The sequence below is a fragment of the Bactrocera oleae genome, chromosome 3, assembly GCF_042242935.1.
Source record: "Bactrocera oleae isolate idBacOlea1 chromosome 3, idBacOlea1, whole genome shotgun sequence".
Lineage (NCBI taxonomy): Eukaryota > Metazoa > Arthropoda > Insecta > Diptera > Tephritidae > Bactrocera > Bactrocera oleae.
This window is the reverse complement of record NC_091537.1, coordinates 12,039,402-12,057,717: the sequence shown is the minus strand read 5'-3', so window position 1 is coordinate 12,057,717 and position 18,316 is coordinate 12,039,402. Positions and strand designations below refer to the sequence as shown.

The 18,316-nt window shown below is 34.2% G+C and overlaps 2 protein-coding genes across 12 annotated transcripts in view; one reads left to right on the top strand and one right to left on the bottom strand.

The window, feature by feature from the left end:
* The window catches only part of LOC106615326 (uncharacterized), a 42,198-nt gene extending 37,483 nt beyond the window's left edge, over positions 1-4,715 (bottom strand). Inside the window, exon 1 of one of the 2 annotated variants that reach the window (XM_036366493.2) lies at positions 2,596-4,715. In XM_036366493.2, the coding sequence (XP_036222386.2) occupies positions 2,596-2,752 (157 nt within the window). In that variant the 5' untranslated portion in view covers positions 2,753-4,715. The remainder of the gene's footprint in view (positions 1-2,595) is intronic. The other variant, XM_014231501.3, reaches the window with a different exon arrangement.
* Positions 4,716-11,532: 6,817 nt separating this feature from the next.
* bun (TSC22 domain family member bunched) overlaps positions 11,533-18,316 on the top strand; it is a 214,031-nt gene continuing 207,247 nt past the window's right edge. For 9 of the 10 annotated variants that reach the window (XM_036366485.2, XM_014231425.3, XM_014231424.3 and 6 more), the window contains exon 1: positions 11,533-11,659. The gene's annotated coding sequence lies outside the window, so the exon portion shown is untranslated. Of the gene's footprint in view, positions 11,660-12,072; positions 12,225-18,316 lie in introns of those variants that run through there. The other variant, XM_070107507.1, reaches the window with a different exon arrangement.

Below are 18,316 nucleotides of genomic sequence, written 5' to 3'. Positions count from 1 at the left end.
ACTTCGAGAATTTCGATAAAAACAAAGTGACATAAAATATATCACGGCAGGCAGTAATTAAGGCAATCTGCAGCACTAAGTATATAAATGCTTAGCTGATAGCAAAATTTGCTGATTTCTAGATACTAAGTATTAATCACAATTTGTGACATAGCTAGAAGAGGTTATATGTAGAAAAGAAAAGTTTGTGAACCGCTGCAAATAAAGTCGCAAATTTCGCTGTTTTGCCGAGTATGAAATTAGTTTAAGAAAATTTCATAAGCAAATTTGAGTGCAAGTGTGCGTTAAAGCACCACCATTGGAGAGTTAAGTGACTTATATCGAGACCAAGCGACTGTTGTTGTACAAAACCAACAAAAACATAGTCACTTTTACACACACGAGTGACATGTGTGCTCTAGCCTTATGAGTATACATATGTATGTAGCTAATGTCAGTCACTTGTGATGGTCAATGGCAATTCTTACTAGTTTGTTTTACTTCATGTTTTTTTTTTAATTTTTTCTTTTCTATTTTACTTTTCGGTTTTGCGTTCCACTTTTCTGGATTTCTTAATTTTACAAAACAAAAGCACACACATACAAATTACTCACGCGTGTGTTTGTGCTTTGCTGTGAAATTAGTTTGTATTCCTTTCGGTCTCAGCAGCAGCCTAATCCACTTTATTATATTAAAGAAATGTGCATTGTTTTTGTTTTTTTTTTCACTGTTTGTATGAGGGTTATGCGACCAAATTCGCTTAGTGCAAACGCCACTTATTAGAATATGTGTTCGTATTAAGCTATGTGTTGTTGTGTTATACAAATTAGCTTATGCAAATATTCGTATCTGATATCTAGCTTCACATCCGAGCATAGTGAATCTAGTAATTGTTGTTAGTGTCAATGTCACAATTTAATAAATATTAATTAACAAATTAACTTTAATCACAATTAAGCGCATCGCTTAACTGGCATTAACTGATTTCAGTGAGTCAGCTGATTAAGCGTAGAATTTTCTTCTTTTTTTTTAATTGTGTGGCATTAGATGAAGAAAACATGGCGTTATTCAAAGAAAACACGTTAACCGCACCGCAGCTAGAATACCCTTCACAAATAAAGAAGTTTTCATGCCAGAACTTGATTTCGATCGTTCAGTTTGTATGGCAGCTTTATGCTATAATGGTCCGATATCGGCGTTTCCGACAGCTTCTTGGAGCGAAAAGGACGTGTGCGAAATTTCAGATCGATATCTCAAAAATTTAGGGACTAGTTGGCGTATATACAGACAGACGAAGAGACCGATGAACATGTCTAAATCGACTTAGCGCGTCACGCTGATCGTTTATATATACTTTATACGGTCTCCGACGTTCCCTTTTGGGTGTAACAAATATCGTGGCAAACCCAATATACCCTGGTCAGCGTATAATAAGATGCAGAATATAACTAAAAGATGGACTTGTGCTTATCCAAAAAAAACTTTTGAGGTTGAAGTGATTATAATCTTCAAGCCATTGTTGAGACGGCGTTACATGCTCAGAAAGTCAGGCAGTTGTTTTGTGTACTCTATGAAGAGAGCGAATCATTGGGCCATATTTCTTCAAAAATGATGTCGGCTATATTGTTACAGTCAATTCAGAACGCTATAGAGCCATGATTAAACATTTTTTTGCGCCTGACCTGAAGGATGTTCATGTAGACGACGAAATAATAAATTAATTAAAGGAATTTTTTTGTGAGCGTATTATGGGGGTTAGGGTTTGTACTTACGAAAAATCAATTTTTTTCTCTTATCTTAATGTTTAACATTTCAAGAATATGTCCTTAAAATTTTAGGTCGATTGAAGCAATGTTCTTAAAGTTATTGTCTTATTAATCTCTTGGCCTTTAACGCTCCAACCAATAGTTCATAAACTTTAGACGCGTTTCTCTTACAACTACTTTTTCAAAGTCCGTGTTCACTGTCATTTCAAAACTACTTGACCGCATAATTTCAAATTTCGGCGGTCACTTGACCGAAATCATTTCTAAAATATAATGGCAAACCCTTATGTTTATAATAATGCTAAATTCGAGGCCATACTTGTAGCATAAAATTTTATGCGTTTTATATCTGCCTTAAAACCACATGTCTAAAAAACACACCCTTATAGTATCATAAGTCGAAATCGCTGGATTTTTTTTAAGAAACCCTTTAAAAGAGCCCTAGAACAATCTCCCAGAGAATAATAGTGAAGGCTTGCAGAAAACTAAGTTCTAGGAAACGTTTCGAATATGACCGATATATTAGGTTCGATTAAATTAAGTTAGTTAGACAGGCTGATATTCATAGAGCCACGAGTAAGCCCACTTGAAAGCTAGAAACGTTGGACCGTTGTGATGCCCAGAGCAATTAAATACCTTGTATTGCTGAGAACGCCTAACTACCTATTTCAATACCGTTATGCTACTTTAAAAACTATTTCATATTGTAGCTGTGGACTACTTGAAATAAATTTTCAAATATGCAGAAAACAAAGCAGCAATTCGTTCTAAATTTGCATGGTTATTAAAAACATATCTAAACGCAAATATTTGCAATTAAAAAACGAGTAGCAATCATAATTATACTTACCGCCATACATGACGAACAGCGTTATCTTCAACATTATCAAATTCGGATTTATGCCATTGCGCCGACAGAATTCGCCAAATTTCGACGGTTTCACCTTCTCCACATGCAACATGTCAATGGTCTCGGTAGCAGTCTCCTCACCACCAATTATTGCCATTTCGAGTGCTACGCGTACACGCTGCCGTTGGCAATAACACAATTGTAAGTTTAACTATTTCGGTGAAATGGTTAGACCTTAGTGATGCCTCAACGCTGCACCTTTGCTTGTTGACGCTTCGATGCGCTGGGCTATGCGGCGCGCGCAGCTTCTTCACTTCACTTCGACTACACTTAGCGTTGCAGTAAATTATGGCGCTGAATGTTTGTGCCGCCACCAAAATGTAAACACCATAAATATAACAAACGCAAATGCGCAGTGCTGCAGCCTGGCGCTAGCGCTGGCACTGGCTGTGGGTTGTTGGATGCTCGTGGTATAGCAAGCTGTTTGAATGGTGGGCGCGTTTGGAGTGGAGTTATATTTAGGAACGTATGTGTGTTTTAGTTGCCACCGTAGAACTTTGTGAGTGTGTGTGTTTTATATAGTTTCTATCAAATATATGCACAAAACGGAGATTGGTTTCGTAGTCGGATCCAGATAAGCACGCGCTTTTGCGTCTATGACGCCGAGTTCAGCACTGTGATTTCAGCGAGCGCCACACACATACACAGTCGCAGTTTTTGTATGAAGTTAGCTAGGAAACAAACGTTAGGCCGCCCAAGCTACCGTCTGACTAGTGTTTTGTGCACAAGTGATCATCAAAATTGTTGCTGCTGCAACGCAATTGTATTGGTTCGCTGTATGTGTGTGCGCAACGACTGCACACAATGGCTAATATGATGATTTGCGCTTCTAAAGCTCCATGTATATGTGTGCTTATGTGTGCATATGTGTGTATGTGTATTCCAGTACAAGTATTATGTATGTGCTGCGGCGCGCGCGCGATGAAACACTTGAAATTAAACGTCCGTTCGTCTTGATTAAATTCAATTTAAGAAGATAATCAGCGATTTATTTCAATTCCATTCACAAAACAGACTAACAAAAAAAAAATAAATAATAAATAAAATCACTCAACGAAAAAGTAAAGTTCGCGTCTAAGCGGCCACTTTCTGCCGTCACACTGTTGCGCTATTGCGTTTTGCTTTGCTCACACGTTTCTTTCACTAGATTTTCGTTCGTTTCTATTGAGAAAAAAATGTCGTGCAACGGTGTTAGTGTGTGCGTGTGTACTTGTATAGTAATGGGTTTGTGTGCGCTCCTGTGCTTTTAAGCTGTAAGCTGCGCTTTCAATTTACGTGGGCTTTTAATCCAATAAATGTTCAGCAAATGGTCGCGGACAACGTTGTTGGCATTGAAAAAATGAGCTGCTGCACAGCGAGTAGTTATGATTAATTGATTTTTAATTCGTAAATTGTCTTTTTCTCTAATTTAAACACGGCTTGTTAATATATATTATACACTTTTCAGCTAAAAAAAGTCCTTTTTCAAATTTCTTCTGCTTTTGTAGCTATAGTTTTTATATACAGTTATTTAGTACTAGAAATGTTGCACAATTTGAAATTTTTCTCTCAAGCTTATTAACAGTTATTTACAGCGCTCGTTTCACATTTTTCACTTAAGCTGCGCAAAATGGTTTCCATTTAATATTTGATACTATAAAATGCTGAAGTCTTACTGCATTTTTTTCTTTATTATTTGTTACACAATTATTTCTTACTTTACACAGTTCTTTAAGTAATTCTTTTTTTCTACTTAATTTAATCGCTGCCTTGCAATGCCACTTTATAACGTTGTCTGCTGTACTCAGCCGCCTGCCACACTCGCTGTGTATGTCCGAACAAAGACTAAATTCGTTTTATCACTCAGACTAAAGTTTTATAAACTGATCTTATACTTTTCATCACATTGCTCGACTTGCTCACTGTCAACGAGCTGATCATCATATTTCCTTACGGGCTTTTCTGCCAGCGACGTTCAAACTATCGCCTACACAATCGTTTGCTCGTTACTATTTAGTATTCTCGTTTCCACAATTAACTGTGCTTGAGTTCTTACATACATGTAGCCTAGGATAGCTAGTACGAGTAACTAGCTAGTACTGCTGATCATCACTTTGCTTTTTTGTCAAAATCTGATTTTTCGTATGAGATTTTGTGATAAGCCACTTAGTGGGTGATTTTTACTTACCTAGTGGCATGGCAAGGAGATAAAGATAAACGATAATGGAAACGCTGATAAAATCGCGCACAAAACATACGCTAGTTATGATTATGATAAGACATGTTTGCAGTAATAAAACAACAATTGAATGCAGCAGCGAATGCACAGTGGAATGGCGGGTGAGCAAAAATGTTTGCTTGGAAAAAGCTGGGGGCAGTGAATTTTGCTATTTTCCACCTCTATATCTTCCTGATATTTGCTTTTTAAGCGCAATTTTTCAATTTTAGCGGTTGATTTAAAGCATAAGCGTGATTTGTGGAGTTACATCCACTTGTAAGACAGAAAATTGTTATTTTTTTGTGAAATTCGAATTGACATTTTTTTTGAAAATCAGCAATTAATTTTGAAAAACTTTGGATGCTCTAAGTCCCATAGCCGATCTGCAGGCGGAACTCCGAAAAAAGTTGTCTGGCGGTGGGCAAGACTTTTCTGCTTTAAATTGATTTAAATACAAAAACTAAAATATCTTATTATAACAATAGTTGAATAAAGTTAATGTTCGAAGGACTAGTGAAAATTTGTATTTTTGACCAAATGGCGGCTTCCTATTAAAAGTAGATTTTTGTGTAAGAGATTAAACGCCAATGTGGCTACAAATCGAATTTATTATGAAAAACCTTATTGCTGCAGTTATTAACTGACAAATGTTATTAAGAAGGTTGTGTGAAAATTTCAAGCCGATCAGTCCAGCCGTTTCCGAAAAATTTTCCTCACCAGCTCTGATAACAGTGTTTCCAGAAAAAAGTGTTTAATGTTTTGGGAGCCGATTACACTAGGTTAAAAAATGCTTACAAGTAAGCAATAATTGTTTTTTGTCCAAAAGCATTATAGTCTATAAAACAATGGTTACAGAAAAAAAAAACATCAAAGTTTTGGGAGCCGATTATACTACAAGTAGGTTAAAAACTTTTTACAAATCATATCTTCTTCTGTCGATCATATCTCCGAAACTATTTGCCGCATCAACTTCAAATTTTCGAGGAATTTACACAAATATATTTACATTTCATATATACTCGTATTTAAAAAAAAACGTTGTTTTTTTTTTGAGTTTACAAGTAGCTATAACCCCACAAAACAAATTGATAGATTTTGTGTTCTTGGAAATACTTTTTTTACTTTGTTGACATCGTTCGAAACCAGCTTTGCCAGATCAACTTATAATTTTCGGATAATGTTCTCAAATATATTTACATTCGATATATATAATATATTAAAAAAATCGTTTTTTTGAAATTCACAAGTGTTTTGATAAGTTTTGTTCTCGAAAATTTTTTTTTTACTCTCGGAAAATGGTTTTTAACAATGTCAAAAACCAATTTCGGTTATTATTGACCCAACGGTTATTGAGTCAAATCCATTTTTGCAACTCATTTAATAATTTTTCATATATGGTGCGGTTCATATAAATTGCGCCGATTTTGTTTTGACATTAACATGCATTGCCGCTGTTTAGTTATTCATTCTAACAAACCGCTTTCGATATTGTTATTAGCAACCAATGAACCCGGAAAAAACTGGTTCGTTTTGTGTTATCGCAACGCCCAAGCTGTAACAGAGTCGCTGCATCACGGCAGTTAGGTTTTTATTGACTTGCGTATAAAAATATCGAGCAGCATGCTTCAAGACCTGTATTGAGCGGCTATTTCACTGTAAACTGTCGTTTGATATGCAAAGCTTACGAAGATCGAAAATAACCGACTTTTTGCATATACTCTTAAAAATGTATATATATTTAGGCAGCTGTCAACTAATGTGTTTATTATTTAGAATAACATGTATTTGTTGTAAAACACATTGACCGAGCTATACGAAAAGTTGAACGATTTACTTGCAAATGTTTCAAAAATTTTCGAAACTTTTTGTTGCTTTTAGGTTGCTCATACTTTCCCGCAGTACTATATTCTATTTTTACAAAATTTCAACTGTTTTCATTAATATTATTATATTTTAAATTTGTGTTAAACCTAACTAAAATCGTATATATATACATCTGTATACTCGTATGCATTACCTAATTCGTTGTATATACGCGAACTACTTGTAGTACCACAGTTTTGGAGATATCGATCTAACATTTTTCATACTTCCTTTTATCCTCAAGAAGCCACTCATTTGTCGAAATCGTCGATGTCAAAGCACTATTGGGTATAGCTGCCATACAAACTGAGCGCTAAAAATCATGTCGTTCTATGGAAAACTTTTTTATTTAATAAGATAACTTCACCAAATTTGGTATGGATTATTTTTTAAAGCAACGGTATAATCTCTGAAGAAATAGTTCAGATCGGATCACCATAGCATATAACTGCCATACAAACTGACTGATTAAAATCAAGTTAAAATCTCTTCATACTCTTTTATGGTATAGGAAATGCACCTGTGTAGGGTATTATAGTTTCAGTGCAAACGAAATTAAGGTTTTTTCAATTTTTCAATTAAATTTATTAAACACTACACTTTGTGGCAAGTACAGTCTCTATTAAACAATCAATACACCATCAGCTACCATCAGCTACCATCAGCCGCCATCAAATGAGTAATTCGTCGCAAGATTCAACAAAAATACGCTTGCTTTAGTCAAAAGTTCCTTTAAAATTTGTGTTTGCACAATTCCAACACTTTTTCGCAATTTAAAACGTTCATGCATTTCGTTAGGCAAAAAACTATAAAATGACTATTTCGATTATACTCGCGTGCAAATTTTGTCTAACTTCCAACGGACCATGTGCGTTTCGCGACTAATAAAAAGTGTGAACGACCAAATTGCTGGTAATTTCAAAATATGATTAAATGTACATAAAATCACTGTAGGCAAGTGATGGCTTAGGCAAATAAATGATTGATGTAATATAATTGATGCACATTGCTATGCACGCGCACATACACACATACAGTTTAATTAAAAATTATTAATTTGGCGACAGTTTCTGGCTATTGGCTATCTATTGATATTGTGTTACACTTTAGCATTCCCACTGCAGCGATATATACAAGCAGATTATGCCGTTACTTACCTCACACATATGTAATATATGTATGTAGATACATTCTAATATACGTAGTAGACTCTTATCAGATTTCGACATGTGCCGATTCGTATACGTACTCGTCTATAACGTTTACATTTACACTTTTCGCATTAAAGGTTATGTAAACTTGCAAAGCAGAAAAAACGCGTTATTTTTGTGCTTTTTGTTGTGTTGAAAAGGCGTTTTATTTAAGAAATAAGTAAAAATAATGTAGAGCTACAAAAATTAATGTACTTTAATAATCAGTGATTAATTTATTTTTTAATTTTGGATCCCCTTGAACGCGTAGCCTCTCGCCAGGAGGATATCCGAAACAAGATTTCTGACGCTGAAGAAGCTTTTTCTGCGTAAAACTGCCCCAAAATCAAAAACCTAAAAAGAAATATTATGACCATAGATGAATGCAGATAATTATCTAAAATATGGCGGCTTCAAAAAAAATTACCCTTTAGATTAGCTGTGTCAAAGTGTTAGCAAACGTCTTGTTACTTCGATCACTACCTAAAAAATATATGATATATATGAAGGTCATATAAAAATTTGAAGTCGAACGGATAGATCTGAGTCTGAAAACAGCGTTAGGTTAAGAGTTTGATCCTAACAGGGATCTCACTTGAACAGCTTAGAACGCCGGTCCAGTTTGGTACCTAAAACTCCTATATAAGGGATCATAAGGCCCTTACCTATCACAAATTTGTTGAGACGGCTAATGTCAGTTTCGGTTATGCCTCCTAATTCGCCGAAGGTAAGACTGCCGAGAGATTTCAACCTCACAACCGCTATGACAAGGAACCCAAGCGAGTCTGATGATAAAATAGCTTGTTGATATTTCTAGTGAGACCAGACACTCCTTGACTAACTTTGAGCGCACATTTAGCGAGTTCAGCGCTGCCGCTCTGCTGTCGGAGTGAATACTTAACTTCTTGAAAGAGGCTGCATATCGTAGCAATACGTCTACCGCCACCTCATTAGCGGCCACTACTGACGTACTAAAACGTACTACAGTGCACCGGTAGAGTGAAGCTAAGATTGACAAAGAGCTCTTTACAGAAAACTTCACTTCCAATCTTCCCTACCAGCTTCGATTCATCCATGAAAACGCTCACTGCGCCTCTTTTCCAGCGCTTCCTCTCCATCAATTTATTTCCCGTCGGTATGTAAGCAGAGAAAAAGCCGCCGCGAGTAGCCTATACGACGAAGTGGTCCAAATTTTAAGGGATGCAGTTGAAGGAGGAGAAAATTTCGGAGTGTCCTTTCCTGATCCTCAGAGCGCACTTCACAGCTGTGTTTGAAGCCTTGAAGGTAATAGCCATGGACAACACTGATTTACCAAGGATTTACATATGGTCCATGTGTAGTCATGGTGTTTCCCTGCAAGGGGTTTGTAACAGCAATTATTTATCAAAAACAATTTCAAAAACAAAAGAAATTAAAAGAGGATAAGATATGTAACTATTATATTAAATATATATGTACATTAGGGTGGAGCGAAACAAATTTTTATTGGCTTAGCCTGGGCGTAAATTCTGTAGATTTAAAAAAAAAGTTTTGGCCAAAAAAAAAATAATTTTTTAACACCTAGAGGCACATAATTTTTAGTTTAAACTCTTCACGTTTATATAAAATATACCGAATTTGACGGTTTTTGACTCAAAATTTATTTTGACGTTTAAGGAAAGCATGTGGTCATTTAAGACTTTTTTTAAACTCCAATAATGACCACAAACAATTTTTTTAAGTTGATAAATTTTAATTGGCCGGAAAGAGGACTCTTCACAGCTTCTACAAGTAGAACACTTATCAAAAATTGTTTACGAAATAAAAATTCTAACTCGAAAACTTACTTTAAAACTTAGTACAAATTTGTTTTTTTTTTTGTAATCTACTGATGTTACCCCCAGGCTAAGAAAAAAAAACTGTTTTCACTCCACCCTAATGTACATATGTATATATGTATATCTATTGTATATTAAAAGATATATAAAAATATTTATGTAGCATAGTATTGTATACAGATCGTAAATTAATGTTGCTGACATCAATGTTGGCGTTGTCAGTTGTTGGGAAACTTTATTTTTTATCATTACCGCAAATATTTGTGACAAAGCACAAACACCTCAGTCAAGCAAAACGCCAACAACAACAATTTGGTAACGATAGTGTTACAGATGACAGAATAACGCGGATGATGTAGTATATCGTATATATACCATATATAATATACATGTATATATATAGTAGGGTGGGCCAAAAAAACAAATGTTTTTTCTTTCGCTCCGTACTGTGAAAAATTGGTTGATAGACACTTTTAAGAAAGTCTTTCCAAATATGAGCTCTTAATTGTAACAGGAAGGTCCTCCGCTTAACGGTTTTATATATTTTTCTTATTATCAGATAGAAAAATTCATATTCACTTTTTTTTTGTTACTCACCCTAATATATGCATATATGTATATATGTTTGTATGTCATTTGTTGAGCAAACGCAGATTGTAAATTCGCTCCTTTAGTATTTGTAACATCTCAGGATTCCTACTCTGCTAACTAAATGCAATTTGTTGAATGCAAATATTGTAAATATTTTGTATTTAAACTTACACATCCCTTACGCGAGATGCACTACTGCTATTTATAGCCATAAATACGAATATGGTTGCAATTTAGAGAATAAAAGAGTCTACAAGATTTATTGCAAAATTTTCGTTTCATTAAATTAGAAAAAAAATTTTTTTAATAAATTAATATATAAATAAATTTTGTTTCTTCATCAAATTTGTATGTAACGTTAGAAAATGCAGATAACGGTATTAGAAGTTTCGCTTGTGCTACAGAGTACATAGTAGGTCTTATCAACGAGAAATCTGTCTACGAGCTTTCAGATAAAACCATCACCAGCAGCAGATAAGGATAAAGCATTGTTTACGCAAGATTCTAAATAAACTATAATGCTACATGTGTCATTAATTCGCAGATACTAATCTCATATACTATCATGAGCTAACATGAGAGTGTGGCGCTAAGAAAAGTTAAAGTTCAATAATTTTCATAATTTTGTTAAACCTGGTGATTTACATGAATTTTGCAGAAATGTTTTTCTATGTCATTACATTGTTGCACAGTGCATAATACATACATACTTGGATGTATATAAATCGCTGATTTGAAATACAGCGTTTTTCTACAAGTATGTATCTTTAAAACTATTTGCCGGCTCCTCTCCCAATTTTCGGATAATATGTTGATATCTACAAATTTTTGATATACACATATGTAAGCCAAAAAAAAACAACGTTTGCATGGAATTCGCAAGTGCGTATAACACTTCAAACGCCTTATGCAAAATTATCTGACTTAAACCTACTTTTGCCGCTTACAAAAGGAAAGCGGTTGCTTATATTTTAAAAAAAAAAAGACAGTAAATACCGTCTCAGCAAAGTTTACAACCTTATATAATTCCACTGATTAATATTAGTGCGGCGACATCTGCTGGTGTGCATGCGCCACCTAACGGCAGAAAACTATCGGAAATTCCTCTGTTATGCTGAAATCTTCTCATCTTGTTTCCCAAATACCGCATTCTTTTATTTTCCTTTTCACTTTCGTGTTCTCTCCTTTGTGCATATCTTGACATTTTTGTATCTGTCAAGTTTTTGACATTCGTACATTAGTTCGTTCGTTCGCAGTCGTCAGTTCAGTTCGTTGTGAAAAAGGGTTTGTGGAAGTGAAATGTGAATTTACGCAGCGTTTAAACAATATAAATTGTGCAAAATAAAGTATGTCTGATTGCTGTGATATATAAGCTTATGCGCTACAATAAAGCTATGCTTGAAATTTGTGTATAATAGCAAATATTAAACGTTAGGCTGCGTTTGGCTAGCAAAAGTATATATTTTTTGTGTATGTTTGTGTGCGTGTGTGCGCGCATAGCCTCTGCTGCAGCGGCGCTATGTTAACGCGCTCTTCGTATATCTCTCGCGTTTTCCGTCATTCTATTGCCTCCGCTTGCTGCGACGTTGTTGTTGTTGTTATTACATACTACGTTCTTTATGCGCTACTACTTTATCTTCCGTTTGTGTGTTTCACTATTCGTTGGTTCTCCGTTCGTCGGCGGCAGCGACAACGATTACTCTCATCGTTTTGATTACGCAGCGCTGCTACAAATGTCAAATTTTTTGCCGTGTGTCATTTCCACACTACGTCGTCGATTCTATTAGCAAAAATGAAATTTTCGCGAAAAGTTTCACTAAATTGCACTTGAATATAATTGTGTAGAAAGGTGTTAATAGCTGAAAAGTGTTAACCGTTGCATTAATTATCATCTCGCAGTGTTTTTTATGTGTATGTCGTGTTTTCAAATAAGTAAAATGTTTAGTAAATTAATGCAACAAATCGATGTGATTGTGTGTAGTCGCCTGCTGACTTTGGTTATGAACCGAATGATCCGAGAATAGTTTGGATAGCTGATGCTGCGGCAACGCTGCCGTTTTCTGTTTCTGTTATTTGCTTATTTCACAGTTCAATTCGGCTCTCGACATTTCAAAAAAAGAAAATGTGAAAATATAAGGAAATAAGCGAAATTTGTGCAAAAACTAAATTTTGTACCTAACGCATGGTGCACATATTCGCATATTTCGCAAATCGTCAACATCCCAACGCGTTATGGTCAAATAAATTATAGAGTGTTGTTTGTATGTTTTTACCTAAGTAGCAACAGAAGGAATATTTTAAATTACAAGCGGCTTGTGTTTCCAAAAATTATGTGAAATAAGTGTTTGCCAATAAGTATGTGAAAGCTAAATAGAATTGCAAACCCAGTTCAAAATGTTGCAAAATCGCGGAACTTGACTTATTGGTTTTTACCAATTAAGTATGAAGTGAAATATAATGCAAATGATAGGTTAAAAGGAATATAATTTACATCATCTGCCATATTTGCATCTGCGTTAAGGTCAACAACGGAATTATTACGCTTCAAATGTATACAAGAAGTCTCAATTAATTAATGTTGGATATATTTTTTAATAATATGTATAATCTTTATATGCATTTACATAATATATTTTCACAATGCTTTTAAAAATGCAGCTGATGTTAATGTACCATCAGTGTCAATGTCGCTAGTGAAAAATGAAATAAAATGAGTGCAGCTATGTAGCAATACATTAATGACATTTGCTCTGATTGCCTAAGTGATCCAACCACATATGCCTGCCAGCAAATATGTCGGGTTTTCGCCCTCGAAAGATACAACGAAAATGTCGAAAAGAATTTTTGCATTCCAATCCATTCTGCTTTTTCCTCCAGTGGCTTTGTAATCGGTAAATAGTAGCGCCACAGCGCAGCAGCATTTTTCCGACATCTAAAGCAAAAGCAACGAATTTTCTCTTCTTATACTTTTATCACTCTTACGCTTCGCACTTTCATTTCTGGTTTGTCTTCATTTGCTTCATTCGGCTATTTCGTTGTGTGTCTTCGTGGTTGCGGTCGTGGTGGCTGTGCAGTTAAAATGTTGATTCACTTTTTCACTTTCCTTTTGCCTCTTTCATGGCTGACTACTAACCGCCTCCAGCCAGTCATCCTTACTGGTAGCGGCTATTTTCGTATGGAACTTGTACAACTTGTACTATCTCTGCTGTTGGAACATACAAAATGTATCAACAATCTGATGCACAAATTATGCATTCAAACAGCAAGTTGTAGAGCAGCAAGGCTCGCTGCTGCAGTTGTTTATATATATATATAATGATAACTTTGTATCATAAAAAAAATACTAGCAGAATATTTGCAGTTGATATCTAATTAAATAGATATTATGTTTGTTTATAATTTTTAATTTTTTTTTTGTTTGTGACCATTTCAAACTGGCAGTCAAACGCTTGTATATATGCTTAATTCGAAACTTAAATCGTGTGATTCATAAATTCAGTCGTTAATCCGCTTGACTCATCTCTTATTTTGATCACTTCTGTTTTAAATTTTAGCGGTGTCAATCCGAGAACCACATTTTATACAGCATAGTCTGTTTAAACCCGCATAACAGCTGGAAATAACAATGGAAAATTATTTTTCATATGTATATAAACAATTGCACAACTTTATTTTGATTTGAAATAAATCTATTCTACCGATCGTATATCAGTTTCCGTTTACTACCATTTCCCCAACCTCAAACTGCATATGTTTGTACGTAGATACATAAGAGTATATATTTTCAATGAAGTGCATATATATACAATGTATTTACTTACATATGTATAAGCATGCTAACAAAGCTGAAGACACTTGCTTAAGAAGCAGTAGTTTCCATTACAGTAACGAGAGAAAAAATATACACACTTATATAGTTATATAAAAACAAAATCGTTGTTGCTTTTCTATCGCTCTCATCGTTCATTAGAAATTTGTGTGCTATGAACGCATATTTGGTTTCGAATTAATTCGCATTAATTTCAACCACACAGAAATTCATAATTTTGTGCGAACCTTAGAAGTATGTTTATAGCAAAATTAAACTGGCACTTATCAGTGACAAGTGCTTACTATTTTTAAAAGTATGCACAGCTGTGTATCGGTAGACTTTAATGTACAGTGCACTCTGCGTAATGTGAACGTAATTTATGCACAAGCTGTTCACAATATCCCAATCGTTCATATTATCCAGATTACATTATGCTTTATAGGAAAATTGCCTTTTATCAAATTTTTTTAAAATAAATTTCATTCATTGCAATTTTTAAGGGGGTATATGGGTTTGACAGCTTCAAAAAAAATTTTTTTTTTTAATAATATTATTTAATTCTATAACATCTCTAGAATATTGTCTTAAATGCTCAAATTGGTCCGAGTAATAGTTTTGGAGATGCAGCCTTAAAAAGTTGCGCGCTCGAGGTCAGCTATATAGTCACTTAAAACTTTAAAGGCGTTTTTCATGAAACTGTGTTTTCATAGTGGTTTGTCAAGATTTCTCGCGAACTATTCAACCGCTCTTAATGAAATTTTACAAAGGTCTTCGAGATATAATTTACAAGGTCTTGAATGAAGGATTTTTATTTTCAAATTAAAAAAAAAAAAGCATCGAGAAAAATTCCAAAAAATTTGGTTTTTTTTTATAAAAACGTCTGCCAAAACTACCAATTTTCACTTTTTTCTTTGTCCAATAATTATGGTCTTAATAAAAGCACGTATTTTTTTTTTACTTATAATTTCTTTTTTTTTACTTTCCGAAGGCCTACCGGAAATGACGTTTACTGGCCGAGTTTTGAATACTTTTCTTTGAAAATTTCACTAAATCATTGTAATGTATCTTTGGAATATCAAAATATGGTTTGAATAAAATATTTAATTTTTTATATAAAAAAAAAATAATAATAAATATTGAAAATAGGCCGTTTTTTCTTCGAGAAAACCAATGCAACCCCCTAATATAAAATCTGATGTTTGTTATACCGTTTTAAGCACTACAAACGCAAGGCCTTTGTACGAGAAGAATCTTAAAATAGTCGCTATTGTAGTTCATAGTAATAACTTCAACACTTATTTATAAATCACCTTCCTCGTCAGCTTTAGAGAAAGAAAAATAAAAAACTGTTCTGTGACAGATTTGTAACCCCAGTATTTGCAGAGTTCATGCTTTTTATGATAATATTTATGATGTTCATGCTATTCAGCAGCTAATAGCTTAAAATAAAATCTTCACTCGAGTGAGTGTTCATGTTATCCTGAGTATACTGTAACAAGAAAAAAATAGAGATATCACAATCTTTTTTGTGTATATGAAGTGGTAAGCGGAATCTTTGATTAAAACATATGTACATATGTCTCCAGAATTACATATAAATCTTTGGTATGTATAGTTTGGTTCAAAGGTCAGTTAGTAGGATAGGGTCATAACGTAAATAAATTCCAAAAATAAGCTTGAATAAGAATCTCATTTTGATAAAACAGAAAAAACTATTAAGAATAGTTTAGATGTATTTCCTCAATTAAATTAAGCATGATTTGTAGTTAGAATGTCATTCCAAAAGTAAGCTATTAGGAGACTTTTTATACCCTAAACAGTGTATATTAATTTTGCTCAGAAACTTCGGAGATGCTATAAAGTATAAATGATCAGCCTGACGAGCTGAGTCAATTTAGTCATATCCGTCTGTTTAGCCTCAGTTATCGAGATATCGACTTGAAATTTTTCACACGTCCCTTTCTTCCCACAAAGCTGCTCATTTGTCACAATCACTGATATCGAACCACTTAAGCATACAGCTGGCATACAAACTGATCAATCAAAATCTATCAATCTTGTATGGAAAAATTTTTTATTTGACAAGATAACTTCACGAAAGTAACCACAGTTTGTTGTTTAACCACAATCTCCTAATTCAGATCGGACTAATATAACACATAGCTGCCATACAAAGTGATTGATCAAAATCAAGATAAAGATCTTTTTATACCCTTTTATGCCATAAGAAATGCATCTGTAAAAGGTATTATAGCTGCCGAAGTTAACGTTTTTACTTGTTTTAGTATAGGCTAACTTGATAATATAATAAATAAGTGTAATCAAGAACTGTAAATTGAGCTATAAACAAATTATACCTTACTGTAAAAATTGCAATACGTGAACACTATATCTGGGAATTCTTGTAATGCAAAAATCAAATATATAAATTTACAAGAGACCAAAAATAACACCGCTGCGGTATATGAAATGTAGATAGAACTTAGTATTCGGGAAACTTCTCTAAATTAAAACTTCAAATCAAACTATGTATGAACCATATTTTGCACAACACTGTAACACATCTATCAAGTGACTGCAAGCTACCATTAATTCTTCGACCTTAACCCATTCGGCGCTCTGGCTGAAAATTAGTTTAAGGCATTCTGTAATAATGAAATATCTGCATTCGCTTTTAAGGACTTGCTTTGCAGTGTTGCCAACCATGACTATACATTCATACATACATATGTATATCAGAAATAAACACTTTTTTTATATTTGTTGAGAAATTTGATGTGTTTAGAAATATACACAAGTGTAATTTGTGTTGACATCATTGATATCTGTTTGTATGTCATTTACATTGACGTTTTCTCATTTATTTATTTATATGTTGACATCCTCGTATTAGTTTGCCACACGAAAAACAAAAAAATAATAAATAAATAAGGAAGAACTTACTAACACTAACTATCGAATGTATTGAAAAATGCGAAAGCAACAACTACAACGTACATGTAGTGGAAGCTATACAACTTCTCGTACACTATGAATTTATTATTTCTGCAATGTTTATGTCGGCATATTCGCTAGAAACGTGTGACAGCTAAAAATGTTTGCAAGCGAAACATACATACACACATACCTACATACATATGTACATATGCAAAAACAAATGTGGGAGCTGCGGTGGTGGAGCGTGGATGGCGTGGATGGTTTTTAAAATAAATACTCGTATATAGATAATGGCAAGGTGGTGGTTGTCGGCGTTCATAGCGCCAACTGCACAAGGCAATGGCTGCGCGGTCGCAGCGCAGCATAAATGTTAAATAGTACATAGTGCAAAATAATATATGTACATACATATGTATGTATGTATATAAGATTTGAAAATCATTTTGATCGCATTCCCTCGCTACCAGCCGCACACCGCCGCTTGACAACAGAGAGCGCATGTTAACGGCGCGTACGGTTGGGAGACAAAGGCGGCGCGTTAGAACTGCTTGCGTATTTGTCAGAGCATATCAGCTGGAAAGAATTTCTTTTCCAAATATCAGATTCCGACAAACGCCGACATTATGCGGTACGGTCCAAACTTCACGTCGGCATGAAGAAGCCAGCTTGAAGGCTTGCCTTGCTCTCAAACTTTTTTTGGCATTTTTTTGCCTGTGTGTTAAATGTTAACTCAACTTAGTTGTGTTGAAATGTACGGTTCATAGAATTTCTGTTATTTGTTTTTATGTACATATATGTAGGTGTCAGCATAGCATTATCATTCCACTACTCTACTTTCTTCTCTTATATCGGGTTTCTCTCTCTTTATTAATTGGTTTTTGCTCTTGTAAGTTTTTTTTCAAATATTTACTTTATTATTGTTCACCATTCTGTATATCATTGCTTATTCATCGCCACACTATGCCATTTTCATGGTTCTTTTGTTATTTAGTTATACTCGTATGTATGTATGTATAGCCACCGATATTTTTTTAATTAATAGCCTCGCAGTAGCTAAAAATATGCAAGATACTACACTTAGTTCCCTTTAAAATATGTATGAATGTATGTATGTATTAATTTTTGTAGTCAGTCATTGCGTACTGATATCACTTTGTTCTGCTTTGTATCGCTTTCAGTAATATAATTTCAATTATTTAGACACACACTTCCAATAAAGCCAAAAAAAAAGTTTGTTGGATACCTTTCTTAATTT